Source organism: Hyperoodon ampullatus (assembly GCF_949752795.1).
Source record: "Hyperoodon ampullatus genome assembly, chromosome: 7".
Classification (NCBI taxonomy): domain Eukaryota; kingdom Metazoa; phylum Chordata; class Mammalia; order Artiodactyla; family Ziphiidae; genus Hyperoodon; species Hyperoodon ampullatus.
This window is the reverse complement of record NC_136920.1, coordinates 37,420,819-37,447,057: the sequence shown is the minus strand read 5'-3', so window position 1 is coordinate 37,447,057 and position 26,239 is coordinate 37,420,819. Positions and strand designations below refer to the sequence as shown.

General features: G+C 34.9%; 1 protein-coding gene across 1 annotated transcript in view; it reads left to right on the top strand.

Moving 5' to 3' along the window:
* ANO5 (anoctamin 5) overlaps window positions 1–26,239 on the top strand; it is a gene marked incomplete at both ends in the record, with an annotated part of 110,932 nt that overhangs the window by 28,441 nt on the left and 56,252 nt on the right. The window contains 4 exons of the mRNA XM_079707778.1: window positions 6,713–6,763; window positions 18,189–18,302; window positions 23,608–23,676; window positions 24,759–25,043. Of these exons, the coding sequence (XP_079563904.1) occupies window positions 6,713–6,763; window positions 18,189–18,302; window positions 23,608–23,676; window positions 24,759–25,043 (519 nt within the window). The remainder of the gene's footprint in view (window positions 1–6,712; window positions 6,764–18,188; window positions 18,303–23,607; window positions 23,677–24,758; window positions 25,044–26,239) is intronic.

The following is a 26,239-nucleotide window of genomic DNA, read 5'->3' as shown; positions in this document are numbered from 1 at the left end:
GGTGAGTGAGTCTATAGATGAGCCCTTTAAGAGTAGAATCTTAGTTCCCTATAGCCCTTTGGGTCTCCTGAACATAAGCCCTGTTGGTTTTCAAACCATTCATTTTGGGGGCTTGTCCCTCCAGTGCAGGTCCTAAGCGTTGAGGTGCCTGATGTGGGGCACAAACCCCTCATTTCTCAGGAAGAAGCTCCATATTTGTGAGATCCTTCCTGATTATGGGTGAGCCGCACCCAAGAGTGGGATTTTGGGTGGGATTGCATCTCTGTTTTTCCCACCCTCATCACTGTGGCTATTTTATCCTTTGTTTTGGAGGTGCTAGTCAGATAGTTTTCATTTTTTAGAGGCAATTGTTCCATTTGTAGCTGGAGATCTGGTGTGTCCGTGGGATGAGGTGAGTTCAGGATCTCCTTATACTGCCATTTTGAACCTGATAAGTGCTTATTGATGACTATGCCAGGGTTTAAGTTACTCAACATGAATTAAGTAAATATATTAAATAAAATTATAAATAATAAAGTTAAATACAATTTGCAAAAATATAGGACTCTCTTAAGCAAAGTCCTTATTTTATTTGTATAAACTTGCAAATAGATACTAACAACTTAATTTTTTTCTTAATATTTTTTTTTTGTATACAGAGTGTAAGCATTCTAAAAGTATTTCAGATAAAATAATCTTTCTGTTAGGCTCTAGTTGACCCAGAGCCATACTCATACAGTTGGATGTCCTTGAATTGAGTTAGGGATGAACAGCCAGATAGAAAAAGTCTCTTTAAAAATAGCTTTTTAGGGGCTTCCCTGGTGGCGCAGTGGTTGAGAGTCCACCTGCCAATGCAGGGGACACGGGTTCATGCCCCAGTCCGGGAAGATCCCACATGCCGTGGAGCGGCTGGGCCCGTGAGCCATGGCCGATGAGCCTGCGCATCCGGAGCCTGTGCTCCGCAACGGGAGAGGCCACAACAGTGAGAGACCCGCGTACAGCAAAAAAAAAAAAAAAAAAAAGCTTTTTAGGAGTGACTGAAATTCCCACCCTGGGAAACACAACTTACCAGAATAGGTTGGCTGTGTGCTGCTTAGCTGGAAAAACTGGCTCATTTAGCTGGTTGACTTAAGATTTCTAGAAGTTCTGGGATCCTTTAGAAGCTCACTGACCAAAATGCTGAGAAAAATAGAATATGAGAATTGAATAAACTATGAAAAGCATTTGGTCCAGATATTTTTACAGTGTAATTTGTAGACCACCTGAATAAGGATTATATAAAGAATTTCTTAAAAATGCAGACTCCTGGGACCAACCTCAGACTACTAATCAATATTGTTGGGTATAAGGTTAGGGAGTCATGATTTATAAAGAGCACCCCAGTTTATTCATATTGCCATTAAAGTTTGGAAACCACTGTCATAAAGCATAGACTCCACAACTAAAGTGATGTAATGTGGCACAGAGAACATATTTATTTATTTATTTATTTATCGATACGTGGGCCTCTCACTGTTGTGGCCTCTCCCATTGTGGAGCACAGGCTCCAGACGCGCAGGCTCAGCGACCATGGCTCATGGGCCCAGCCGCTTCACGGCATGTGCGATCTTCCTGGACTGGGGCACGAACCTGTGTCCCCTGCATTGGCAAGCGGACTCTCAACCACTGCACCACCAGGGAAGCCCAGAACATATTTATTGAGTAAGTTAGTGAATTAAGACAATTATCTAGAAAATAAAGAACAACAAAAATTAAAGCTTACATGTCTTTGGAGAAGACTGAGGAAAGATTTATAATAATAATATTGTCATTTTCATTTTGTTCATATTGAGGTAGCAATAATATACTTCTTACAGATCTTTATATGTATTGCTCAAGTTAACTTCAAGTAGTTATGAATTACTTCATATTCTTTGCTTGTTTGTGTATCTTTCATATTTATATGTATATTCCAAACTTAAACTTCTGTAATAAAAAACATTCTCAAGTCATGTTTATACTGTTCCTTACCTCTGCACATTTCAAGAGCAACCATAGTATTTTAGAAATAGCATATGTCATAATTTTTAGTTGTTTTTAGTGTTACTTTTATATGATGGCAGTAAGTGACAGGGGAATGTTCAACCCTATGAGAATAGCACTATCATACCAAACTCCCTTTAGACTCAACCTATAGTTAGGTCTAGCATATATATTTTTTTAATATAAAGTATGTTGGAATAAAAACAGCACTTCTCTGAAACAAAGATGAAGAATGGCTGATAAGGTTTAGAGTTATTAAATGGGTATATTATTGAATTAGCTCGAAACTGACTGTTGCTCTTACTTCCAGAAAGATGGAGTAGACAAAATTTTCTCTATTTCTTTTGCTAGGTATAGCTAAAAACCCTGGACATTTTATGTAAAACAAACATAATAAGACTGTGAATGTTAGAGAAGAAGACAAACTGGCTAGGAACTTTGGGACCCAAGGAACAACAGTGAAGTTAGTTCCCTGGATTTTATCTTTCCTTCCTATGTTGCAGACTGGGTGCTTGAGAAGCCAGTAATACAGAAATGGTAACTGGCACAGACAAATAAAGCATCAAGAAAAACCTGTACCCCCTAGCCAATGGTCCAGGAACAGGGTGATGTAGGAGGACAGACAATTTTTGGTCAATAACTGCTCATTGTAGCCAACCACCACGGGAAAAAATTGTTGTCCTGCCACCATCCCCTCCAAAAGAGCTCACGTGGGGAGACTAGACTTTCACCCCTGCCTGGTGTAACAAGGTGTCCTAACTTCCCATAGAGTTGGTGTCAGAGAAGGCTGAGGGGGAGCCAAGACTTTCATCCCCCACTGGGTGATAACATGTCCCTCTCACACGCTCCCCTGCATGGTGTCAGTGGAGACAAGGTGAATGGCCTGGACTTCCACTCTTATCAGTGGTAACAAGGTATCAACCCTTTTTTGCTGTGTTGGTGTCAGCGGTGGCCTGGTGGAGAGCCAGGAGTTTTACCACTGTTTAGAAGTAGAAAATCCACTCCCATACCACTCCCTGCCATGGTGACAATGAGGCCATGTGGGGAGCAGCAGGTGGCACCCTTGCCCTTTCCAGGTAGGTTGGGATCAGGAAAGACCTAATGATAAACTTGAGCTCCCACCCCACACAGCAGTAATGGGAAACTGTCCGACCACCTCACCACCCACTGGTGCCCACACAGGCTGAGGGGGGAACCTAGACTTCTACCCCCATCAGGTAGTGAGGCATCGTCCCACTGACCCGACCAGAGTGGGTCAGAGGAGACCTGGTAAAACAGAAGATTTATATAGAATCTAGAGTCTTATAATAGCCCCAAAGCCCAGATTTCTGTAGAAAATCACATACAATGCCAAGAACCAGAAGGATATCAACTCAAATGAGAAAAGACAATCTCGAGATACCAATGTTGAGGTGACACAGATGTTAGAATGAGCTGATTAGGATTTTAAAGCAACAGTCATAAAAATGCTTCAATGAGCAATTATAAACATTGTTGAAACAAATAAAAACTAAACATACTCAGCAAAAAAAGAGATGTTTTAAAGAAGAACATAGTGGAAATTTTAGAACTGAAGAATAGGATAACACAAAAAAACTCAACAGCAGAGGGGAACGGATAGAGGAATGAATCACTGAATTTGGAGATAGAATAGAAATTACCCAACCTAAACAGCAGAGAGAAAGAAACTGAAGAAAAAATAATGAACCAAGCCTCCGGGACCTGTGGAACTATATCAAAGGTCAAACATTTGTGTTATTGGTAGTCCTAGGAGAAGAGAGTGGGCTGAAAAAAAATTTCGAAGAAATAGCAGCTGGAAATATCTCAGTTTGTTAAAAGACATAAACCTTACAGACTCAAGAAGCTGAGGGAACCACAAATAGGATAAACCCAAAGAAATTCATACCAATCGAACTGAAACTTGTTCAGAAAACTAAAGACAAAAAAAAATCTTGAAAGCAGTGAGAGAGAAACAACACCTTAAATCTAAGGGGAAGGTCATTAAAATGACAGCATATTTCACATTAGAAACCATGGAGGCTAAAAGAAGCAATACAGATTTTTTCAAGAGCTCAGTGCCAAATCAGAATTCTATAGCCAGTGAAAATACCCTTCAGGAATGAACAGAGAAATCAAGACATTCACAGAAGAAGGAAGGCTAAAAAAATTTTTCACCAGCACATCTATTCTAAAAGATTGGCCAAAGAAGTTCTCTAACAGAAAAAAAATGATAGAATAAGGAATTTTGTAGCATGGAGATGAAGGGAAAAATCAACAGAAAGAGTAAAAGCATGAGTAAATGCAATAGACTTTCTGTCTCGAGTTTTCAAAATTATGTTTTGACAGTTGAAGTAAAAACTGTACAACGTCTGATGTGGTTCTCAATATATGCAGAGAAATAGTTAAGACAATTATAAACAAAGAAGGTTTGGGATTGTAAAGGGAAGTGAGGGTTTTATACTTCATTTGACAAGTAAAACATGTATACTGTAAACTGTGATAAATAATGTATATATAATGTAATTAATATCAAAGCAACCACTTAAAAAACTATACAAAGAGATATGCTCAAAAACTGTTTAGATAAATCAAAATGGAATTATAAAAATATTTCCAATAACCCATGGGAAGTCATGAAAAATAAAACAGAAACATAATACAGAAGAAACAAACAGAAAACACAAAAATAAAATGGCAGAACTTTTAATTCCTAATACACCAGTAATTACATGAAGTGTAAATAGTCTAAACACACAAATTGAAAAGAAAAAAGAGTTTTGCAAAGTGGATTTAAAAATGCAAGTAAAAGGATTAAAAATATACATTATGGATGAAAATAAATGCAAACACTAGCAAAAAGAAAGCATGGGTGTTATATTAATATCACATCATTAAGGTCAATTACACACTGGAGTAAAGAAAATTAGCATGGACAGAGCAGGACATGACATAATGATAAAAGGAGTCCATCCAACAATGAAACATAGCAATGCTAAATTTGCATGCACAAAATAATAGCATCATAATATGTGAAGCAAAAACTAATAAGTGGGGCTTCCCTGGTGGCGCAGTGGTTGAGAGTCTGCCTGCTGATGCAGGCGACACGGGTTCGTGCCCCGGTCCGGGAAGATCCCACGTGCCGCAGAGCGGCTGGGCCCGTGAGCCATGGCCGCTGAGCCTGCGTGTCCAGAGCCTGTGCTCCGCAACGGGAGAGGCCACAACAGTGAGAGGCCCACGTACCCTGCCAAAAAAAAAAAAAAACCTAATAAATGGGAAGGAGTAATACACAAATCTACAATTATAACTGGAGACTTCACTCTTTTGTCAATAATAGATGGAACAACTGAATTGAAAATCAGTAAGGTATAGATGAACTCACATCAACTAACAGGATGTAGCCAACATTTATATAGTATTCCATCTGACAGCAGCAAAATACACAAGCGTTTCAACTGCTGATGGAACACATGCCAAGATAGACTATATTCTGGGCAATAAAACAAACCTCAACAAATTTAAAATAATTGAAATAATGGAATGTGTTCTTGAACCACAATGTAATCAAACTAGAAATCAGTAACCATTGTTAACAGGAACATCTCCAACTATTGGAAACTAAACAGCATACTTCTAAACAATCCAAGGGTCAAAGAAAGCCTAAAGGAAAAAACAAAATGAAAACAAACAGACAAAAAAAAAGTGACCTGAATAAAAGTGAAAATGCAACATATTAACATTTGACAGATCTAGCGAGAGTAATGCTGAAACAGAAATTTGTAGCAAATTTGTAGCCCTAAACATTTATGTTAGTAGAGAGGAAAAGTCTTAAATCAATAATAAGCTTCCCTTTCAAGAAATAAGAGCAAAATAAACCCAGACAAAACAGAAGGAAGGCAATAATAAAGATAAGAGCAGTAATCAGTAAGTTGAAAACAGAAAAATATTAGAGAAAAGCATTAAAACAAAAAGTTAGCTCTTTGATAGATAATAAAATTGGCAAACCTCTAGCTAGACTGACAAAAAGAGGAAAGAGAGAGAGGGAGGGAGAGAAAGTGAACTATTTGAGTGATCTCAGGGGTATGTGCTGTGGTGTGCGGGCTATCATGGAGCGTGAAGATTTAAATCCACCGTACACCAAGGGAGGCATCACTATTACTTTAACTACAAGTGATTTTTGTGTATTTATATCTATGTATGGCTTTTCTCTTGGGTTATAAGTATAAATCCTTAAGAATTCTGATGATGCATTTTCTAGGGTATTCACTTTAATAATTTCAAACAAATGGTGTAAGACCTAAAATAGCCAATTAATTCTGTCCTTCCTTTTGGTCCCGTTCAAGATTCAGCATCATTAAAAGATTGGAGCTGCTTGTTATTTCTCTGCAATGTAGTACTTCTTAATCATTTCTTGTATCTCAGATTTTTTTTTCTGATTTGTTAAAGCTACCTCCAAATTTCTCATTCTTTCTCAAGTGCCCTCTCTCTCTCTCTCCGCATAAACATACACACACATTATACACCCACACATGCACATGTATACACATAGATACACGCAGTTTTGCATCCAATTTCAGGTGCTTCATAGCTCCCCTGAGTTGTAGGTTTAGTACTTCTGCACAGAGAACTTAGAGTTTTTATTGTTAAAAGTTATATACTCCCCACTTGCATTATTATTATTAACAGCATTCTATCTTCTCCATGGTGCTATTAGCAGGACCTGAGCAGCAGAGAGTCCAGTTTTCTCATCAGTGAAGAACCAAGGGTAAGCAGCCATCTGTACTGTACTTTCTTGCATGGACCTGACAGGGTGTTTTTTTTTGTAGTCAGCAATCATGACTATTTCTCAGTTCACAGTTGTTTTTCAGGTTCTTATACATGATATTAGAGAATTTATTACTTTGGAAAAAAATCAGTTTCTTATGGGGAAAAAATGTCATCAGACACATTAATGAGAATGACACATAAAGCACAGCACTTTGCTAGCATTTTACTTTCTCAGTTTTACAGATGAGAAAATGAAGGATCTGAGAAGTTTAATGACTTGACCAAAATTATCCATATGTTTAGGGGGGCAGATCCTGGACTAGATTAGAACTCAGGTTTCTGAGGCCTAATTTAGTATTCTCTCTCCATACATCTTTCTTCTTACCTGTAAGTACATGCCTAAGAATAATCATGAAGAAGTACAGTTTATTTAAAAATCAAATTTGAATATCAATTAAGAGGTTAATAAAGGGATTCAGAATTTTTTGTTAGTTGCGTAGTAAATAAAAGATGCTGTTTGGGAAGATGGGGAAATAGAGTTATACTTTTATACTGACAGTTTTGGTACAGATGTTTCCCTTTTCACTAGAGTACTGATCTTTATGTTCCAGAATGAAGGTTGTAGGATTGATCAGATTATAATACTTGAAATTTTATTGTTTTTATTTTTCTTTTTAATTTATGTTTATTTTTTGACCATGTAAAACATTCACGATTCCAAAGTGGAAAACTGTAGATCAAATAAAGTTTAGTGGAGCCTAAAGCTTATGCCATTTTGGTGTCACTTTTCTTTTCTTTTCTTTTTTTTTTTTTTTTGTGGTACGCGGGCCTCTCACTGCTGCGGCTTCTCCCGTTGTGGAGCACAAGCTCCGGATACGCAGGCCCAGCGGCCATGGCTCACGGGCCCAGCCGCTCCGCGGCATGTGGAATCTTCCCAGACCAGGGCACGAACCCGTGTCCCCCACATCGGCAGGTGGACTCTCAACCACTGCGCCACCAGGGAAGCCCTTGGTGTCACTTTTCAAGAAGAATAATGGGACAATAATTTACTTTAAAATTTTTACAAAAACGTTTGACTGTGAGAACACATTGCTAGAATCCTTCCTAAATCCTTGAAGGGACTGGTGCAAGTAAGAGGCCCTGAAGCTTAGACTTTATTAGCTTGAAGGTAAATCTATCTCAGTTTGAAACTATGAAACAAAGTGTTTCAGAGAAAAATTTCTTCCTTGTTTTTCCTCTTAAACCTTCTGTAGTAACCATTTTTATTTAGTTTATCTTTCCAATGTATCCTTTACTTTTCTGTGTGTGTGTGTGTGTGTGTGTGTGTGTGTATGCGTGTCTACATACATATGTATATTTATATTCTTCCTGCTTCTTTAAAGGCAGCATACTGTATATACTGAACTGTTTTTTGGTTTTCACTTAAAAACATATCCTGGAGTTCACTCTATACTGTGTATCAATTTCACTCTAATTTGTTAGTATGTGGCATAGTATTCTATTGTGCAGGTTTAGGATAGTGTATTCATACAGTCCCTTTACTGATGGATGTTTGGGTTGTTTTTAATCTTGGAGATCTTTTCTCTTTTTAGTCTTTAACCCTTGGGAATCAGTTTTATAATATTTTCGCCAAATGTATCTTTCTAAGTAGGATTTAAGTATCAAAAAATAAAGGCATATGTAATTTTACCATATATTGCCAAATTCCCCTCCGTTTTGCATTTATAAGAAATATATGAGAGTCCTATTTCTCCATAGCTTCATTAACAGTGTATTAATAAGTTTAGATGTTTGCCTGTCTGTTAGAGAGATAGATAGTGGACCTTTTTAGTTGAGAGCTTTTTCAGTTAGCTCTGTATCCTAGGATAGTTTAAACTTTCATTTCTCTCAATATGAGTGAGACATTTTATCTTTTTCTACATTGATGGTCATTTTAATTTATTTTGCTGTATCATTCTATCTATATTTCTTTGTCTGTTTTCCTGTCAAGCTGTTAGGTTTTCTTTTTTTTTTTTCTTGATTTTTTTGGAGCTGGTCACATATTTATTATTATCCCCTTGCCCGTGATACGTTGCAAATAATTTCCCCAATTAAGTCATATACTAACAATTGAAGTTTTAAGTTCCAAATGATTTTAAAGTGGTTTATGGTATTTCATTCTTTATGATGACGTTGTCTTTGGTCAAACAGTAAGTTATTAAAATTAAACAGTAGGTTTTCCTTTTTTAATCGACTTTGTATTTTAGTATAGTTTTAGATTTACAGATTTATTATGAACATTGTACATAAAGTTCCTTATACATCATGTACATTTTTCCCTATTTGCATCTTGCATTAATATGGTATATTTGTTGCAAATAATGAACCAATATTAGTACATCATTATTAACTAAAGTCCATACTTTGTTCACATTCCCTTAGTTTTTCCCTGGTGTTCTTTTTCTGTTCCAGGATCCCATCCAGGACACCACATTGTATTTAGTTGTCATGTCTCTTCAGGCTCCTTTTGGCTGTGACAGTGTCTCAGACTTTTCTCGTTTTCAGTGACCTTCACAGTTTTGAGGCATACTCGTCAAGTATTTTGTAGAATGTCCCTCAATTATGGCTTTCCTGATGTTTTTCTCATAATTAGACTGGGGTAGTGCATTTTGGGGAGGAAGACAATAGGAGTAAAATGCTTTTTTCATCACATTATATGAAGGGTACATTGCCTACCCACATGACTTATCATTCTTGATGTTAACCTTGATTGCCTGGCTTGAAGTCATATTTGTCAGCTTGCTCTACTGTGAAGTTTTTCTTTCTATTCTCCCTTTTTATACTGTAGAAAAAAGTCACTATGTGCAGCCCACTCAAGAATTGGGGGATTATGCTCCACTTCCTTAAGGGTAAATGAATTATTTGGAATTCTTCTGTATGAGAAATCGGTCTCATTTATTTATTCATCAATTTATTTATACATTACTTGTATATTAATTTATATCAGTTTGGGCTCAGAGATATTTATTTTATATTTTGCATTATAGACTCAGTACTACTTCATTTACTTTGTTGCTCAAATTGGCTTTGCTTTGATTATTAAGAACTTTTTGATTGATCCCTGTATCCCTTTGATATAACCCTATTGATTTTGCTTTGTTTTTAGCTTTTCTTACTTTCTGGCATTAAAAGATGCTCTAAGCTCATCTCGTCTTGTACTTTTCCTGTGTCAGTCCCAGAATCAACCATTTTTCCAGGGAATTTTTCTTTTAATGTTATAGAAATATCACAAAAGAAAAATCTGTATCAATCAGGGTTCTATTAGGCATACTCAAAATAGGATAATTTGAGGAGGGCTTAATAAAAAACTTTTACAAATATGGGGTGCCAGAAAAGCCCAGTGTGTATAGATCTAGTAAGTGTGAATCTATTATCATCCATAGAACTGAAGGGAATTGGGAGAGAACAATTATTAGATCCCAGGAGAGAGTCATGTACTTGAGACATTCTTGAGAGGCTTAATGACCTTCAGTGGAAGGATACAGCCTTCCTGTATCCAGCCTCAGAAAGGAAGACATTTACACTCTTTTCCCTCCCTCCAATCATTTGTGGGAAGCCAGAAGTCAAAGGAGCTGTTTGATACCTATCAGTATAACCAGTCACCCTCCCAAGAAAAAAAGCAGAGTAGAGATGGATAGAGAAGGGTTCTGCTGAGACAAGCCAAAGACATCCAGCAGGATATCATTGGATATATTTTCCTTTTGGAAAAAAATGTAATCCTATCATTATTATGATAGAACTTCACTACTAATGATTCTATAAATACAGAGGAATTCACATAATTTAACCTTTCATTTTAAATAAAGTAGTCAACAGTGGATTTGATTGAGTGCCTAAATGGCTAGCTAAATTGCTAGAAGGATGCTAAAACCATTCAATGAAACACAGAAAAATGGAGAAAATTATACCTAAAAGAACCTGTCTCAGAGTGAGTGCCATTTGTGTTAGAAGGAATAATTTGAAAAGTACTTAGTATTTAAAGATGGAGAATTGGGAATTGGAAAGGCACACTAGAGGCATGCCTTAATAACAATCAACATGCTGTTAACAGTTTTGAAGGAGTGTAGATCTTGTTCACCTCAGGGATGATATTCCAAATATTTAATGACATGCTTGGCATAGGCACAAACCATCCAGAATGTACCTTTGAATAAATGAACCAGAAGCAATAAGTATGACTATAGATTAGTATTTATAATTGATCTACGTATGCATTTAGATATGATTGCTCTGGGACTCAGACATTTGTCTCCTAGAGATCTTATTCAGTGTCATGGCATTAAATACCAATGATATGTTGTAACACTTAAATTTAAGTTTCTAGTATAGACATCAGACTTAAATATTAAGACCTTCAGACTTAAATATCCAAGCCATTTCCCCATCATATGCATTTAAATATCTAAAGACATCTCAAGATTTACATGTCTAAAATGTATTTTTTTCCCAGACAAAAAACTGCTCTTTTGAAGTCTTTCATATCTTAGCTACATACAATCTATTCTTCTAGTTGTTCAAGTTAAAAATTATCATCTTTATTGTTTATACATTACATACAATGAAATGCACCCATTTTAAGTGTACCGTTTGACAAATTTTAACGAATCACAGCAATCAAGATATAGATTTCCATTACCTCAAAAAAGCTTCCTTTTGCTGTTTCACCTCTGCCCTAGACAACCGCTGATTTGTTTTTTTAAATTTTTTTTCTAAAGTAGTATGTTAATGGAATCATACTATATGATGTATGTAATAATATATACTATTTTGTGTCTGGCTACTGGCTTTTTTTGTTCAGAGACTCATCCAAAACTTCAAATGATACTGATAAATTGAATCTTGTTGAATATATCTGTAGTTTTTTGGTTTCTTTTATCTTGTTTTATTGCTAAGTAGTATTCCATTGTATGGATATACCAACATTTGTTTATCCATTCACCTGTTGATGGATACTTGGATTGTTTTCAGTTTGGGGACTATTATAAATAAAGCTGTTAGGAACATTCGTGTAAGAAGTGTTTGTATAGACATATATTTTCATTTCATTTCATTAATTTCCTAGGTGTCAAATTTCTGTATCATATGAAAAATGTATGTGTAACTTTATATGAAACTGCTAAACTATTTTAAAACGTGGTTGTATATTTTTCATTCCTACCAGAAATGCATGAGAATTTTAGTTGCTCTACATCCTCAGCAGCACTTGATATTGTCAACTTTTTAACTTTAGTTATTGAATGGAGGTTATCTCATGGTTTCAGTTCTCATTTTCCTGATGAATGATAATGTTACACATCTTTTCATGGGCTTATTGGCCATTCATACATCTTCTTCTGTTAACTATATGTTCAAATCTTTTCTGTATTTTTAGAAATTAGATTATCTTTTTATTGACTTGTAAGAAGCTTTTATGTATTCTGAATGCAAAACCTTTGTCAGTTGTATTTATTGCAAACATTTTCTCCCAATCTGTGACTTTCCTTTTCTTTTACTGTTTTTAAAAATACAAATTTTCAAAGTTCAATTTCTCATCCTTTTTCTTTTATGATCCATGTTTCCTGTGCTCTATCTAAGAAATATTTGCACCAAAGTAGGGGAGATTTTCTCAGATTTTCTTCAGTTTTATAGTTTTAACTTTTACTTTCGGTCTAGGATTCATTTTAAGTTAACTTTTGTAGATGACTTGTGGTGAGAATTAAATTTATTTACTTTTTAAATATGCATATTTAGCGCTACCTGTTGAAATGACTGTCTTTTCCTCATAAACTACTTTAGAACCTTTGTGGAAACTGACCGTGTATGTGTGAGCTTATTTCTAAACTCTCTATTCTGTCCCATCATATGTCTATTCTTATGCCAATATTACACTGTCTTGATTATTCTCACTTTATAGGAAATATTGAAATCAGGTAGAGTAATTATTTCTAATTTGTTCTTCTTTATCAAAATTGGCTACTCTAGATTCTTTACATTTCCAAATAAATTTTAGAATTAGCTTGCCAATTTCTAAAAAAAAAATCTTGTTGGTATTTTGATTGGTATTGCATAGAATCTATAGATCAATTTGAGGAGAATTTACATCTTAACAATATTGATCTTTCAATACATGGCCATAAAATATATCTCTATTTTGATCTTCTTTAGTATATCTCAGCCATATTTTCACTTTCAATATACAAGTATTGCACATATATGTTAAATGTGTCCATAAATACTTCATACTTTTGATACTCATGTAACTATTGGGTTTTTAAACTTTCCAATTGGACATTGCCATACATATATATAATTTTTATCTTGGGTTTAAAAAATATGCAGATTTAAAACACATGGCAGAATAATAATGCAAAATTTAGGAGTAAAGGTGTTCAAATTAGTATAATGAGAGAAAGATGCTATTGACAACTTCTATGTAGCACCAATAATATAGGTTTTCAATTCTATTCCTAGAGAAGAGACTCTAAAGAATCTTTTTACAAATAAATTAGATTAAATTTAATGAATTGAAAAGATATAGACAAATTATGTTTATGGCGAGTTTATAATATGTGAGAATTTATTTTAATATTATGGTAATATTAAAAAGGCAAGAAAAATGTGTACATTAAATATAACCACTTATTATATTAAAAAATTCAGTGCTTAGACAAAACCAGAAGTAAATACACCAATTAGTTACTGAAGTAACAAAGAAATAGGAATGATTTTTAAAATACCTTTTAATAAAAATACCTTTTAATAAAACACTAATAAGTTTTAGTGTTATCCATTTGTAATAAAACATGCACATATTCAGCACATGTTGGAAATATATAATAAAGTTATTAATTCTAAAATTTTAGTCTCTGGAATGTTAATTTTATCATTTTGTAATCAAGTGCTTTGGTGATCTTCATTTAATATACTTAAAATCAAGTTTAAAAAATATTAACTCTTGGGCCTCCCTGGTGGCGCAGTGGTTGAGAGTCCGCCTGCCGATGCAGGGGATACGGGTTCGTGCCCCGGTCTGGGAGGATCCCATATGCCGCGGAGCGGCTGGGCCCGTGAGCCATGGCTGCTGAGCCTGCGCATCCGGAGCCTGTGCTCCGCAACGGGAGAGGCCACAACAGTGAGAGGCCCGCGTACCACAAAAAAAAAAAAAAAAAAAAAAAATATTAACTCTTAAGTCAGTACTTTTTCAGGACCAATTGTTGATATTGAGCCCATTGGTTTTTGTACCATGAGGGTATCCGATATTGAAAAATCTTCAAAGTAACTTGCCATTAGATGTGTTGATCACAAAGGGCTTTTTACCAGTCATTTAGGTAACTTTTTATACCCTTCATTCTCAGTACTCTTAATGTGGTGGCACTAGTTAACCCGTGACTCCAGGGCCAACTTATTCTTTAGGCACAGCAGGCACAGTATACTTTTTGGAGCCCATGGAAATGCTTTAATTTTAATTTCTTTTAAAATCAGAATTAAAAAAAACAAAAAAGATAATCATATATATTATTTTTTTAATTAAAAAAATTTTAATAGAGGTAGGGGCCCATGAAAGTCATAATATGGTCCTATTTGGCCTCTTAGTGTGTGAGTGTTTCATTTCCCTTAACAATTCTGTGATGACTTTAGGTAAAACATCTGAGAAAAACAGTAACTTGTGAATCTCATGAAGGATCCCAAGAAAATCAAAGTCCTAAGGTGAAATGTTTCACCCCAACAAAAAATAACAGTTTAAAATATGTTTTATACAATGACCAACGTCCATCTTGTATCTGTTGTTTTTAAATAACAACAATATTAACTCATCTATACGTAGTAGGCTCATCAGTTTACAGAGCAGGGACTTTCCCACCTTAGTCACCAGTTGCTTAGGTCTCTTTAGCCTATTCCGGGAAAACAACAGTTTAAACAAAACTTTGCATGACAAGAACTGAAGCTCTTTGTTGATAATTTTATTAGATAATATATCATTTCATTATACTATAAAATACAATACTTGCCTTTTTTGTGCCATAGATTTTCTTTCAAATATTGATTATCCCAGATGTTTTAAATTAATTGCTTTGGTATTTTAAAAATAATGGTCATGGTAACTGAAGACTGAAGACAACTCAGCATTTAAATAATCTAATGACTTTTCCTTTTTTTCTTCAGTATTTTGGTAGTGAAATATTTTAATGGTAATGAAAGATTCTTAATCTTTTTTGGATCTGATTAAAGCTTTGGAAGCTCTTCCTAAAAAAAGTAATTACACACACATGTACATGATAATGGTGATTTCAGTGTTTTTTCAGTTATGAAGTATTTTACACTATTGGGTAAACTTTTCATAACATACATGGTCCCAGAATAACTGTAGTAATTTTGCTTTCTTTGTCAGATGTGTATAGGCATACTTAACAGAATACCTATTATACCTATTTTACTTTACATTTCCATTCTCATGTTTTCCTTCATTATTCTTTTTTCTCTTCTTAATCCAGGTCCACAAATGTGTATTATTTAAAGTTATTGTAAAGGGATTTAGGGAAATTTACTTTGAAGTCTCCTTTTTTTTTCTTTCATTTATTTTTTATTGTTTCCTTCCTATTTTTTTTTGTTCTTTTCTTCTGTCTTCTCCCACCCTCCAATTTAATTATTACACATACACATGCATATTCACATGAGTGATCATACTGAGGGTCTTGTTTGTTTGCGTGTCTGTTTTTGCAGGGGATCTTTTCTTTAATCCTGGGCAGGATTTGCTAACTCTCTGTTGATTGCTTCACAGTCTGCAAAGCGATTCAATTTGTTCCTGAGGCGGCGTCTTATGGTAACCAGTGCTGAATGATGCTGCTTATGCTTTGGATGCATTGCTAGTGCTGCAGTGCTAGCCCGAGTCATTTTTGTTGCAATGAATACTATTGATTTGGGGAACTTTGTCACTGATTCCTATTCCTCAGGCAACTGGGGTTTTAGAATGGTGATTCTGAATCTTTTTTGGGTCTGATTCAAGCTTTGGAAACTTTTCCTAAAAAAATGTAATTAAATACACACACATGCACATACACATATACACACATGCAGTTTACATACAGTTTCAGAAGTTTACGAATCCCCATCAAGAATCCAAGTTTATAAACCTCAGATAAACGACCTCATTCAATAGCCACCCAGATATTTGCCTCACTATAAACAGGCATTTCCAAGAACAAATCAACCACAAATACAAATATAAATACAAACCTTATACACACTGCAAAAAATGATCTTAATGTCATGTCCTGAGAAAAACAGAAGAATGATGTGTTTTAATAGTGTTCAATTATATGTAACAAAATTATCAGGTTTTTCTGCCCCAGTTGACTTCAACCAGTTTTTGTTAACAGTCCTAAGATATGTACCTCATGGTGATTTACAAGGCTACCAGTAATTTCTCTGTATTTAAAAAAATTTTTACAGTTTATCGTTAGGGTATGACATAATTATAGAAATTTGGGTTTTTCTAGGTAGCCAAAGGCTACCTTGGCTACCTTTCAGGAGAAGGGAATTACACACACCCATTTTGACTGAACATTCAGGAAATAATTAGATTCACTATTCTAGTTACTTTGTTTGTTCCCTAATAGACAAGAACTCTTGAGTGTGATTTTTGTTGATTTCTATGTGCACATCTTCTATCACCAGAACTTCTCTCTGTGGACCTAAATTTAGCTTGTTCAAACAATATGACCGCTTATAAATAGATGGTGTTTAAAAAAACCTTCTACCATACAGAATATGACTGTCCCAGATTTAGAGCAAAAAGATTATTGTTTTTTCCCTCTAACTTTTTGCTTTGATTATATCTAATCTAATTAGTATTTTTTATTCCTTCCACAGTTGGCTCCACAAATTTTGGTGAATTTCATAAGATATGCTAATACTGTGATGATTTACAAGAGCTCAAATAATTTTTTTGTTTTGTTCACCTTTTTTTAGTAATTTATAATCAAGATATAACATGATAACAGTTTGAAATTTTTCAGGGTTTTCTTTTTGTTTTACTTTCTTTTAGGAAAATAGAGATGATTATGTATCCTTTGGGGTGTAGAGAACTCAGACATAACATTTGAATTACTGTATTTTGATATGTAATCTCTAGACTCCCTGAATATTTTTTGTTTCTTCATTCTTTTTTCCACTTATTTCCTCCTGTGCATTGGGAGCTAGTTCTTTCTAAGACACATCAGTTATGCATTCATATAGATAAAATACAGTTATTCTGTTCATAGACCACAGATCAAACATGAGATTTTTGTCTTATTCTTACTTGACTGATCTACAACCAATCCTTTTTATGGGTGATCTGCCTGGCCTGACTTGAATGAAAAACAGCATAGAGTACCATAAAGGAAACTCAGAAACTAATATAAATACCAGTTATGAAAATTAAAAACCCAGTTCCCCAATCACAGGTTAGCTAAAGCAGTTGGAAAGCAGTTGGAAAGTTGCCTATGTTATAAATTTGCATCACAGGGTTAGAGAGATCACTGACATGCACTGCATCATCTATTTACATCATTCTAGGTATTATATGTGGCCTATTCCAAATATTAACTATTACATATTATATATAAACTATAAAGAAGACCAAATCAGTCAAACATGAAATCTCTTCTTTCTGAAGCTCTCTAGTATTTTTGCAGTTTTGAAAGGGGAGGAATTAATGAACTTCACATGAGAAAGCTGAATTTGTAAGTTTGACGATTATACTGAGAGAATAACACAAATTTAAACAGCGGATTGCTTTTATCTCACTTAGGAAGTTGATATTGAAAGGAAATTTGCATGAGAGTTTACTTGTAGTGAAGCCAGCTGGCAAGCTAACTTGCTTTCTAATTTTTAACTGCATGTTGATTTCATTTTAACCCTTCAAAAGTTGAATTAGAAATTAGCAATTTTATGAAAACATACATATAAGCATTAATCATAAGTTTATGTTCTTGCAGTGAGTTTCATTAATTGGTCTATAATTAATTATACCCCCAAAGTAGTGTGTGACCATGAATTATTTGTTGGACTAATTGGTACGTTGTTTAATGAAGATAACAAATCTCTCTGAATATGCATTTTGGGATCAATGTATACATGTATTCATTTTGTGTTTTGGTATGATTGTAGCATTTTTATTGTGTGTGCATGTAGTAAATATGCTTAGCTTCATCTTGAGTCTTTATTTAATATGTAACTTCTTTATGGCATTTCACTTTCTTAAATAAGCATGATCTTCTGTTGATGAAAACTCTGGTTGTCTTCACCTGTCATTTCAGGACTGAAAAAAATTAGATGGTGACCAAATTTTAGCTAATCCCTTTCAAGTTTTTGTCATCTGAAAGTAAAACTATAATTTAAAGTTGTGTCATTCATGTCTCCTGCAGTTTAAAAAAGATGAACAAAGCAAAGATTCTATCTTCTTCCGAGATGGGATTAGGCAAATTGATTTTGTGCTTTCCTATGTTGATGACATAAAGAAAGAAGCTGAACTGAAGGCAGTAAGTACTTATGTAAGAGAGATGGGAATAATAAAAAGAAGCACATTCTATACTTTGACAGGGATGTTTCCTCTGAATTATGTTGTAAAAGTTAGCAGCCCCAGAGTGTTACTGAAACCTGAAACTGAGTGAAAAGACTACAAAATAAGCAGCCTAAGAATGGATGTGTAAAGTCAATTTTATTTTTTGGATATTTTGGACAGTGACTTCTTTTTCTTCTCCCAAGTGACTGATATATTTTTTATATAGCTCACCTTTGATATTAAATGTGACCTCCAGAATTTGAGGTGTATGTCTGAATGTAATATTTATCTTTTGTGTTTAATTTTCATTTCAACTTTCATTAATCCATTTTATCTGAATAGCCTTGATATTATGTTCTTTCTGACCATATCACTTTCTGAACTTACATTATTTATTCATTTTTTTACTTGTTTACTGTCTCTAACACCATAAATTAAGTTCACAAAACCAAGGACTTTGTCTTGTTCATTACTGTATACTCAAATGCTTAGAACAGCAGTTAGAGCATAATGGATGCTTAATAAATATTAGATATTTGAAATAATGAATTAATATATTAATTCATATGGGTAAGCTAACATTTGCTAACATACTTACATAGGAAATAAATGTCACATAAAGTAAAAAACTGTAGCTATCATCCCCATAAGGCCCTGTACATAGCCATTTCTGTCCATTTCTTCCACCCTTTGCCTGGAAACTCTTCCACCAGGCCTCTAAAATTCATTCACTATCACCATATTCAGCTCTTCTCTGAATGTCCCCTTCAAGCCTAGCTCCTCGTGTGGGTTTGGTGCCTTCCACAGCAGTCCTCTCAAGCGGTGATGGTTTTCCCTTACACTTTTTCTGGAAATGGATGAATGCCTGCTCTCCTTTTATCTTATTGTTAATTACAGTCTATCCTCCCTCGCTCAGCCTTGAAGGTCCTGAGTTTTAAATCTCATTGGAGTTATCGCTACCCTGCATTGTTGCTGTCATTAATCTGTCCCTGGTCTTCTGTTCTATTTCTCAACAATTTTAGCTTCTGGATCACTATCACTGTCTCCACAAATACTCCCTTTTTAAGTATTGATTATCTCAATGGTTATCTAGATGATTATTTTGGCATCCTAGCCTCTCTGTTCCTTGAACTCCCTTTTGCAAGTATCTTAGTCTCTAACTCAGCCATTCACTCCCCTAGAACTTGTCATTACTAATAACTACAACTCTTTATAATCTCATTCAAAGTATCCAACTGTCTGACCAATTCCTCGAATATGTCTGACCAATACTCTTCTTCCTTCAACTGCACCAGGACCAGATAAGATACAATTATCTTAACTACCTTTTTACTGCTACTCCTTATGTTTATGCTCTTTTTTAGGCTTATTCAGTTTAAATCTCATGTCACATTATACTCTATTGCATGTGCCATCAAATCCCTTGCCCATCTCTCAATTGTACTTAACTTTGGAAAACAATTTTAGTTAAACCCAACTCTCCACCTGCTAATGCTAGAACCATGCAGAAAGACAGACATACAATTCACTTACTGGTTTTATCTCATATTTGTGCTGATAGATCTCAACTTGGTCCTTAATGCTATCTGCCAGTCATACTTTACTTGCTTAATTTATTCAGTTTCCCACTCTCCTGGGTGACTGTTTTACAATTTTTTCTCTCTCACACCTTCTATGTATCCTCCCCATTTTCAAGCTTAGCTGACCACTTTTCTAAGTCACTGAGAAAACTGAAGCAAATAGAAGAGAAATTCTTAATTTTCATTACCACATTTGTCCATCTACCAGCATCTTCCACCTGTATAATCTACCTTTCTTCCTTTTACCATAGATGAACTATTTATCCTTCTATCTAAAGCCAACACATTTTCTTGTGTTCTGGATCCCTTTCTTCTTGCCTACCGTTTAGGAGTCAACAAGACTCCCCCCAGGTTTGCTGACTCACTAAAAGGACTCACAGGACACAGCATGTAGCCATACTCAATGGCTATGTTTTATTGCAATGAAATAATAAAAGCAAAATCAGCAAAAGGAAAAGATGCATGGGGCAAAGTCCAGAGAAAACCAGGAGCAAGCTTATAAGAATTCTCTCCCAGTGGAGTCACACAGGATGCAGTTAATTCCTCCAGTAACAATGTATTACATCACATTGGAAGTACTGTTTACTAAAGAAGCTCATTAAAGACTCAGAGCTGTTAAGATTTTATTGGGGGCTGGTCCTTGTAACCTTCTGCCTCTCTCATACCAACATTCCGTAGTCCTGGAAAAAAGCAGATGTTCAGTATGAACTACATAGTTTGTACAAACAGTTGAGGTAAAGTGAGCCACTCTTAGTAGTTCTGGGAATGGTGGGAACCCTCACAAAAACCAAGTTCCCAGACACCAGAACCAACCTTGCAGGCAGGCCTTTCTAAAGATAGCAGTTTCAAGCCTGTTATATTAACTCTTTTCTGTATACCTACTTAGGGATATTGCTTTTACGATTCTTTCCTCTCTCTTAAAACTGCATTTTGTGGTGTTCTTTACAGAATCATTTCTTTCAATAAATAAATGTGCTGTTAATTCTTCCGTATTAAAAACAAATTAAAAAGCAAGCACAAAAACCTCCTCTTAATCTCAATTTCCCTGCCAGCTAATGTCGATTTGTCAATTTCCTTTTTTGCCTAGTTTTCTCTTAAACCCATTCCTATCAGGCCTTAATGTCACCCACTCTGATTATCTTCAGATAAATGAATCCAATGATCAAGTCTCAACCCTCATCTTGCTTGACCTGTTAGCAGCATTTGCCACTGCTTACCATTCCCTTCTCTACAGTTTATGTTCTTCACTCAGCTTCCAGGTCTCCACATTCTCTTAGTTTTCTTCTTATTTCACTAGCTGCTCCTTCTCAATCTTTTCTTCTCCCTGATTTCTTGTTATTGTAGTGCCTCATGTTCAGTCCTTAATCCTCTTCTTTTCTCAGCCTACATTGATTTCTTTGATGATGCTTCCTGTCTCACAGTTTTAGAATTTAAAACCATGTTTGTGCTAATTCCAACGTTTACCTTTCCAGTTTGTACTTCTTTCCCATGTGACTATTCTGCATCTCTACTTGGAAGTCTTACAGAATCTCAGACTCAGCAGGTCTAAAATGAACTCCTGGACTCCGCTGAAAGCCTGATTCATCTACAAGTCTTCCCCAACTACAATTATTTATCGTACATTTCAGTAGTTGCAAAGGATATAATCTACAATGTTTTGTAAATGGTCCAGTTTTTAGCATATATCTCTAGAAGGTAAATACCATGGAAATTTGACACTCACCATCATTTATTTTAAAAAATGAATCATATGAAGAAACTTTTTTAACACTTCGAATTTTACATCATTTATTTTTCTCCACCTAAAATTTTCCTTCCACTCTGTCCACATAATTTTTTCCTTATTTCAGTGCTTTATTTTTGGGAGTCTTTTATTGTTTGTTCAGTCTTAAGTTTGTTACAACAAATGTGTATATACCTTGAAATGTTTTTATTTCCTTTCACCAGAACAGTCTAAGCCTTAACCTTCTTCTTTTGTTTTGAGGGTTTTTTTTTTTTACAACTGTACAAGTGTATAATTGATAAAACATCATGAATATACTACAATATTTGACAAGTAGTTATCAAACATCAAAAGTAACATCATCCTAAATGCGTCAATTAATGAAATGAACACAGGGGCTTTAAACAATATTTTCCACATCTTACTCCTCCGCCATAGAGTGGGAAGCAGACACAGCACAGGGAGATCAGCTCGGTGCTTTGTGACCGCCTAGAGGGGTGGGATAGGGAGGGTGGGAGGGAGACGCAAGAGGGAGGAGATATGGGGATAGATATATATGTATAGCTGATTCACTTTGTTATAAAGCAGAAACTAACACACCATTGTAAAGCAATTATAGTCCAATAAAGATGTAAAAAAAAAAAACCCAAAAATAATATTTTCCTTATTTGTAGATGAATGAGAATTATTCCTAGAATGAGATGGTTCAGCTTCAAGTATATTCTATTTTTATATATGTTTGTATAAATTAAGCTTGTTCAGATAAGTAGATTGAAGTAGAAAAGGTACTGTTTTAGCAGTTTGAATCTTTTTTGACCTCCTGAATTATAGCCCCAAATTACAAAGTGATTTATCATAAAAGTAATGTTTAATGGTCTGTCACCTAATAATCCTCTTAGCTCGGCCTTCAGTTTTACTGAACTCAGAGAATTGGTGTCCACATGACTTGCAAAAGCATTTGTTACTAAAGTGAGAAGATTCACTTTTTTAAATACTGACAACAATATTTTGAATGTCCCTCTCTGCCCCTTGTTGTTTTGTTTTGTTTTTGCTTCCCTTGTTGTTTTGTTTTGTTTTTGCTTTCCTGGATGTTCACAGCCTGCCTTTTCTTTGGTAACCTAGGAGAAGGGCAATTGTGAAAGGGTATCAGAGAGAGGAGAATTATTCATAGACATATTCTCACATGTAGTAAGCTTTGGAAATGGAGAAAAAGAACCCATTAAAATTATATTTTATTCCTTGTAAAGTTTGAAGATCTCTCAAGGTGGACATATCCATTTGAAGATGTGTCCTGTAATATCCTAGTGAAACCTTTTAAAATTTCACTTACTATTTTTCACACTTAAGTCATAATTTTTTACATTTAAGTCACATTTATATTTTTTCACACTTACATAAGAGTTAAATCGTACTTGAATTATACTTAAATCACTGTTACAATTTTTTCACACTTAAATCATAAAGCCAAAAGATTTTTCGACAATCAGTTTTAAAGCCCACAATAATGATTATTTGCATTTAATTGAATTAAATTTAATTTTACTTTTTCTAAGTGAAATTATTCTTCATGATTAAAAAGTCATGATGATATTTTGGCTCAAAATTGCATTAAATATGTCCTTTATTTGAAGAATACTGATATCTTTGTAGTACTGAATCTTCCCAACTAGGAGTATAATATGTCTCTCTGTTTATCAAATTTTTTATGTTAATTAGTAAAGTTTTCTGCATTTTCTTCAGATAGAGGTCCTGCATATTTCCTGGAGATTATTCCTAGATATATTGGATTTTTATAGTTATACTGTGATTTATAATATAGGTGAAAAGCAGGCCATGGCACTCAGGTGGGGGTAATACATAGAGTAGTTTTATATACAACCAAGGGGCCATCTGGAGGCACAGTCATTGTGTAACAAGTCTGTTTATCGCTGGACAAATAAAAGGGTTTTACATAATTCTACTAATTTGTTTTTCCATAGGAAAGAAGGAAAGAGTTTGAAGAAAATCTCAGAAAAATAGGTCTTGAGTTGGAAATTGAAGATAAAATGGTAAATGTAATTGTTAATCTATATCAGAGTCTTGATTTTTTAAGTTTTGTTTTCTTCTCCTCTGACCTTTGACTGGCTAGACTTTGTGTTTGGGAGTAAAACAATAGCTTTTTTGGCTACTGACATGTAACTGGGAATGGTAGGGCTTGTGGTCTTCCAGGTAAATAAGTAGGTCAGTGCTTTGAATTTGAGATGATAAGGGATGAGTGGAGCACTTTAAAAATAGGCATAAATAGTTCTAGTCAGGATCCAGAGAAAGTAAAGACATGGTTTTTGTTTCATATCTGTGTCATTTTGAAGGCAGCCTATAATCTAGCACCCTAACTAGTTAACCTGGCTATCTTGCAACACAACCTTCTAGTTAAGTCAAGACACTTTTTGTGCTCATGAATATGCCAAATTTTTTTTAACCTCCTACCATTTACTGGTTTTCTAGAATTTCCTTCAAAATTACTTTTAAAGACCTATTTCAGATCCCACCCTGTCCGTGAAACTCTAATACTCTCTACTTCTAAATTAATAGTCTCTACTTCTTATTTATCCCTGTAATTTACTGAACTAGTAAATATGAATTATACCACATATTCTATGTGCAACTTAATTATTCTCCTGTGTAATGAACCCTTATTACCTAAAGTTCCTCCTTTAGGTGTAGGTGATACATCAAAACTGCATAAGAAGAGGGAGTATATCTTACACTTTGTATGTATTTCTCATATACCCTAAACACAGTTCTAAGCTTATAGCTAGTTGCTAAAAACTTAAGAGATTTCCCAGAACCACATGTGTTTCTATGGACTTCAGACTAGTGTACATTGACCCTGAAATATATTTTTTAAAATATTCTTTGTCTCTATCTGTCTCTATGTCTCACACACACACACACACATATAGTATACACATATATACATATATATGTAAGTATAATATGTATAATTGTTTTGAGCATTTGCAAAGTTTTGCTGAAATTTTTCAATAAATTGAAAATACTTGATGTCTTTAATTTGTTTGAGATTTTGTAAAATTTTCTTTCTTTAATCAACTCAGTAATCTTTCTGTTATTTTGCCTCCATTTTATACAGAACTCCGAAGATGGGAAAACTTATTTTGTCAAGATCCATGCCCCTTGGGAGGTATTAGTTACTTACGCTGAAGTGTTGGGAATCAAAATGCCTATTAAGGAGAGTGATATTCCTCGAGCTGACAAAATCCCTTTTAGCTGTATGCTTGGGCCTCTGAAGCTCCCAAGGAATGTGAAGCATCCTCATGCTGAATATTTCACTGCCCAATTCACCAGACATCGGCAGGAGCTCTTCCTCATTGAAGATGAGTCCAGCTTCTTTCCATCCTCATCAAGAAACAGAATTGTAGGTAGAGAAGACCTTTGGGCACATCCCTTGGTGTAAGGGATGTGTGCCTGTGTGTGCTTTTATATGTGTGCGTGTGCGATACTATGTCTACAAGGTGTTTCTGTGTAAATTTTGATAAGTGTTTGGTGGTGTTGGGCAGGTTTGAAAGGCTGCTTGGACCACTTAACCCTGTTAACCCCCCTACTTCTCCAGCTGTTGTTTAAAAATGAGTGGTTGACAGCGTGGACACAGCAAAGAGAGGCCTCTTGCAATATTGGGGAAATCACTTAATTGAGAGCCAGAGGACTTTGGTTTTGTAAGATTTTTGTAAAATGGTTTTATAAACTTATAGTTTGGTTTTATAAATTCAGTGCATAGCAGAAAGAATATTGGTCATTCCAACTGGAAATGGAATGTTTTAATTTCTTTGTTATGGTGTTGACTGAAAAAATGCACAACCTAAAAGTTGAGAATTATGTTTTATTCAAGGACATTCCTGCGAACTCTGAGGAACTGTTATAACAGGTAAGGGAGGAGCCAGGGTACATAGGACTTGTTGCTGGAAAAAAATACATGTAGTGGTACATTAAAAGATTGCTGCTAATCACAAAAGCCAGATATCTCAAGTTAGTGATTTTAGTGCTTTACTATGCATGGGAAGATGCAAGAGTCTGGGCTCATTGAAATTATTCCTTTGATATGACTCTTAACTATGTAGGACGTGTATCCTGTTTTTCTCCATCCTGAATTCCCTGTTGTGGGGAGGCTACAGTGGCTGACAGCTTGGTGGCAGGCAACATTCCTTGTTTACTGACATGGCAGGTGCCATGTTACTTTGTTCACAATAGATAGCATTTGAGAATCATCAGAACTTTTTCCTTTCATTTAAAACTGTTTTCAGTCTTTCTTTTTTTTAATTTTTGTTTTCATTCTTTTGAATAATAATATTTCCTCTCCATTTGTAGTCCTAGGATCTTGAAATTTCCCATTGAAAACCTCTCTCCTAATCACAGTTTCTGTGCCATTGTCTCTTCCTGTTAAGATAGGAGTAATAGCCACCTCATAGGTTACCCTGAGAATTCAATGAGTTAAGGTGTGAATGACTTTGACTAGTTTCTGGAACATACTAAGGGTTCAATAAGTATGAGATATTATTATTGATCTGACTTTACAGGAAAAAAAATTCAGGTTCTTTGTTGCTCTTACCCCATGTA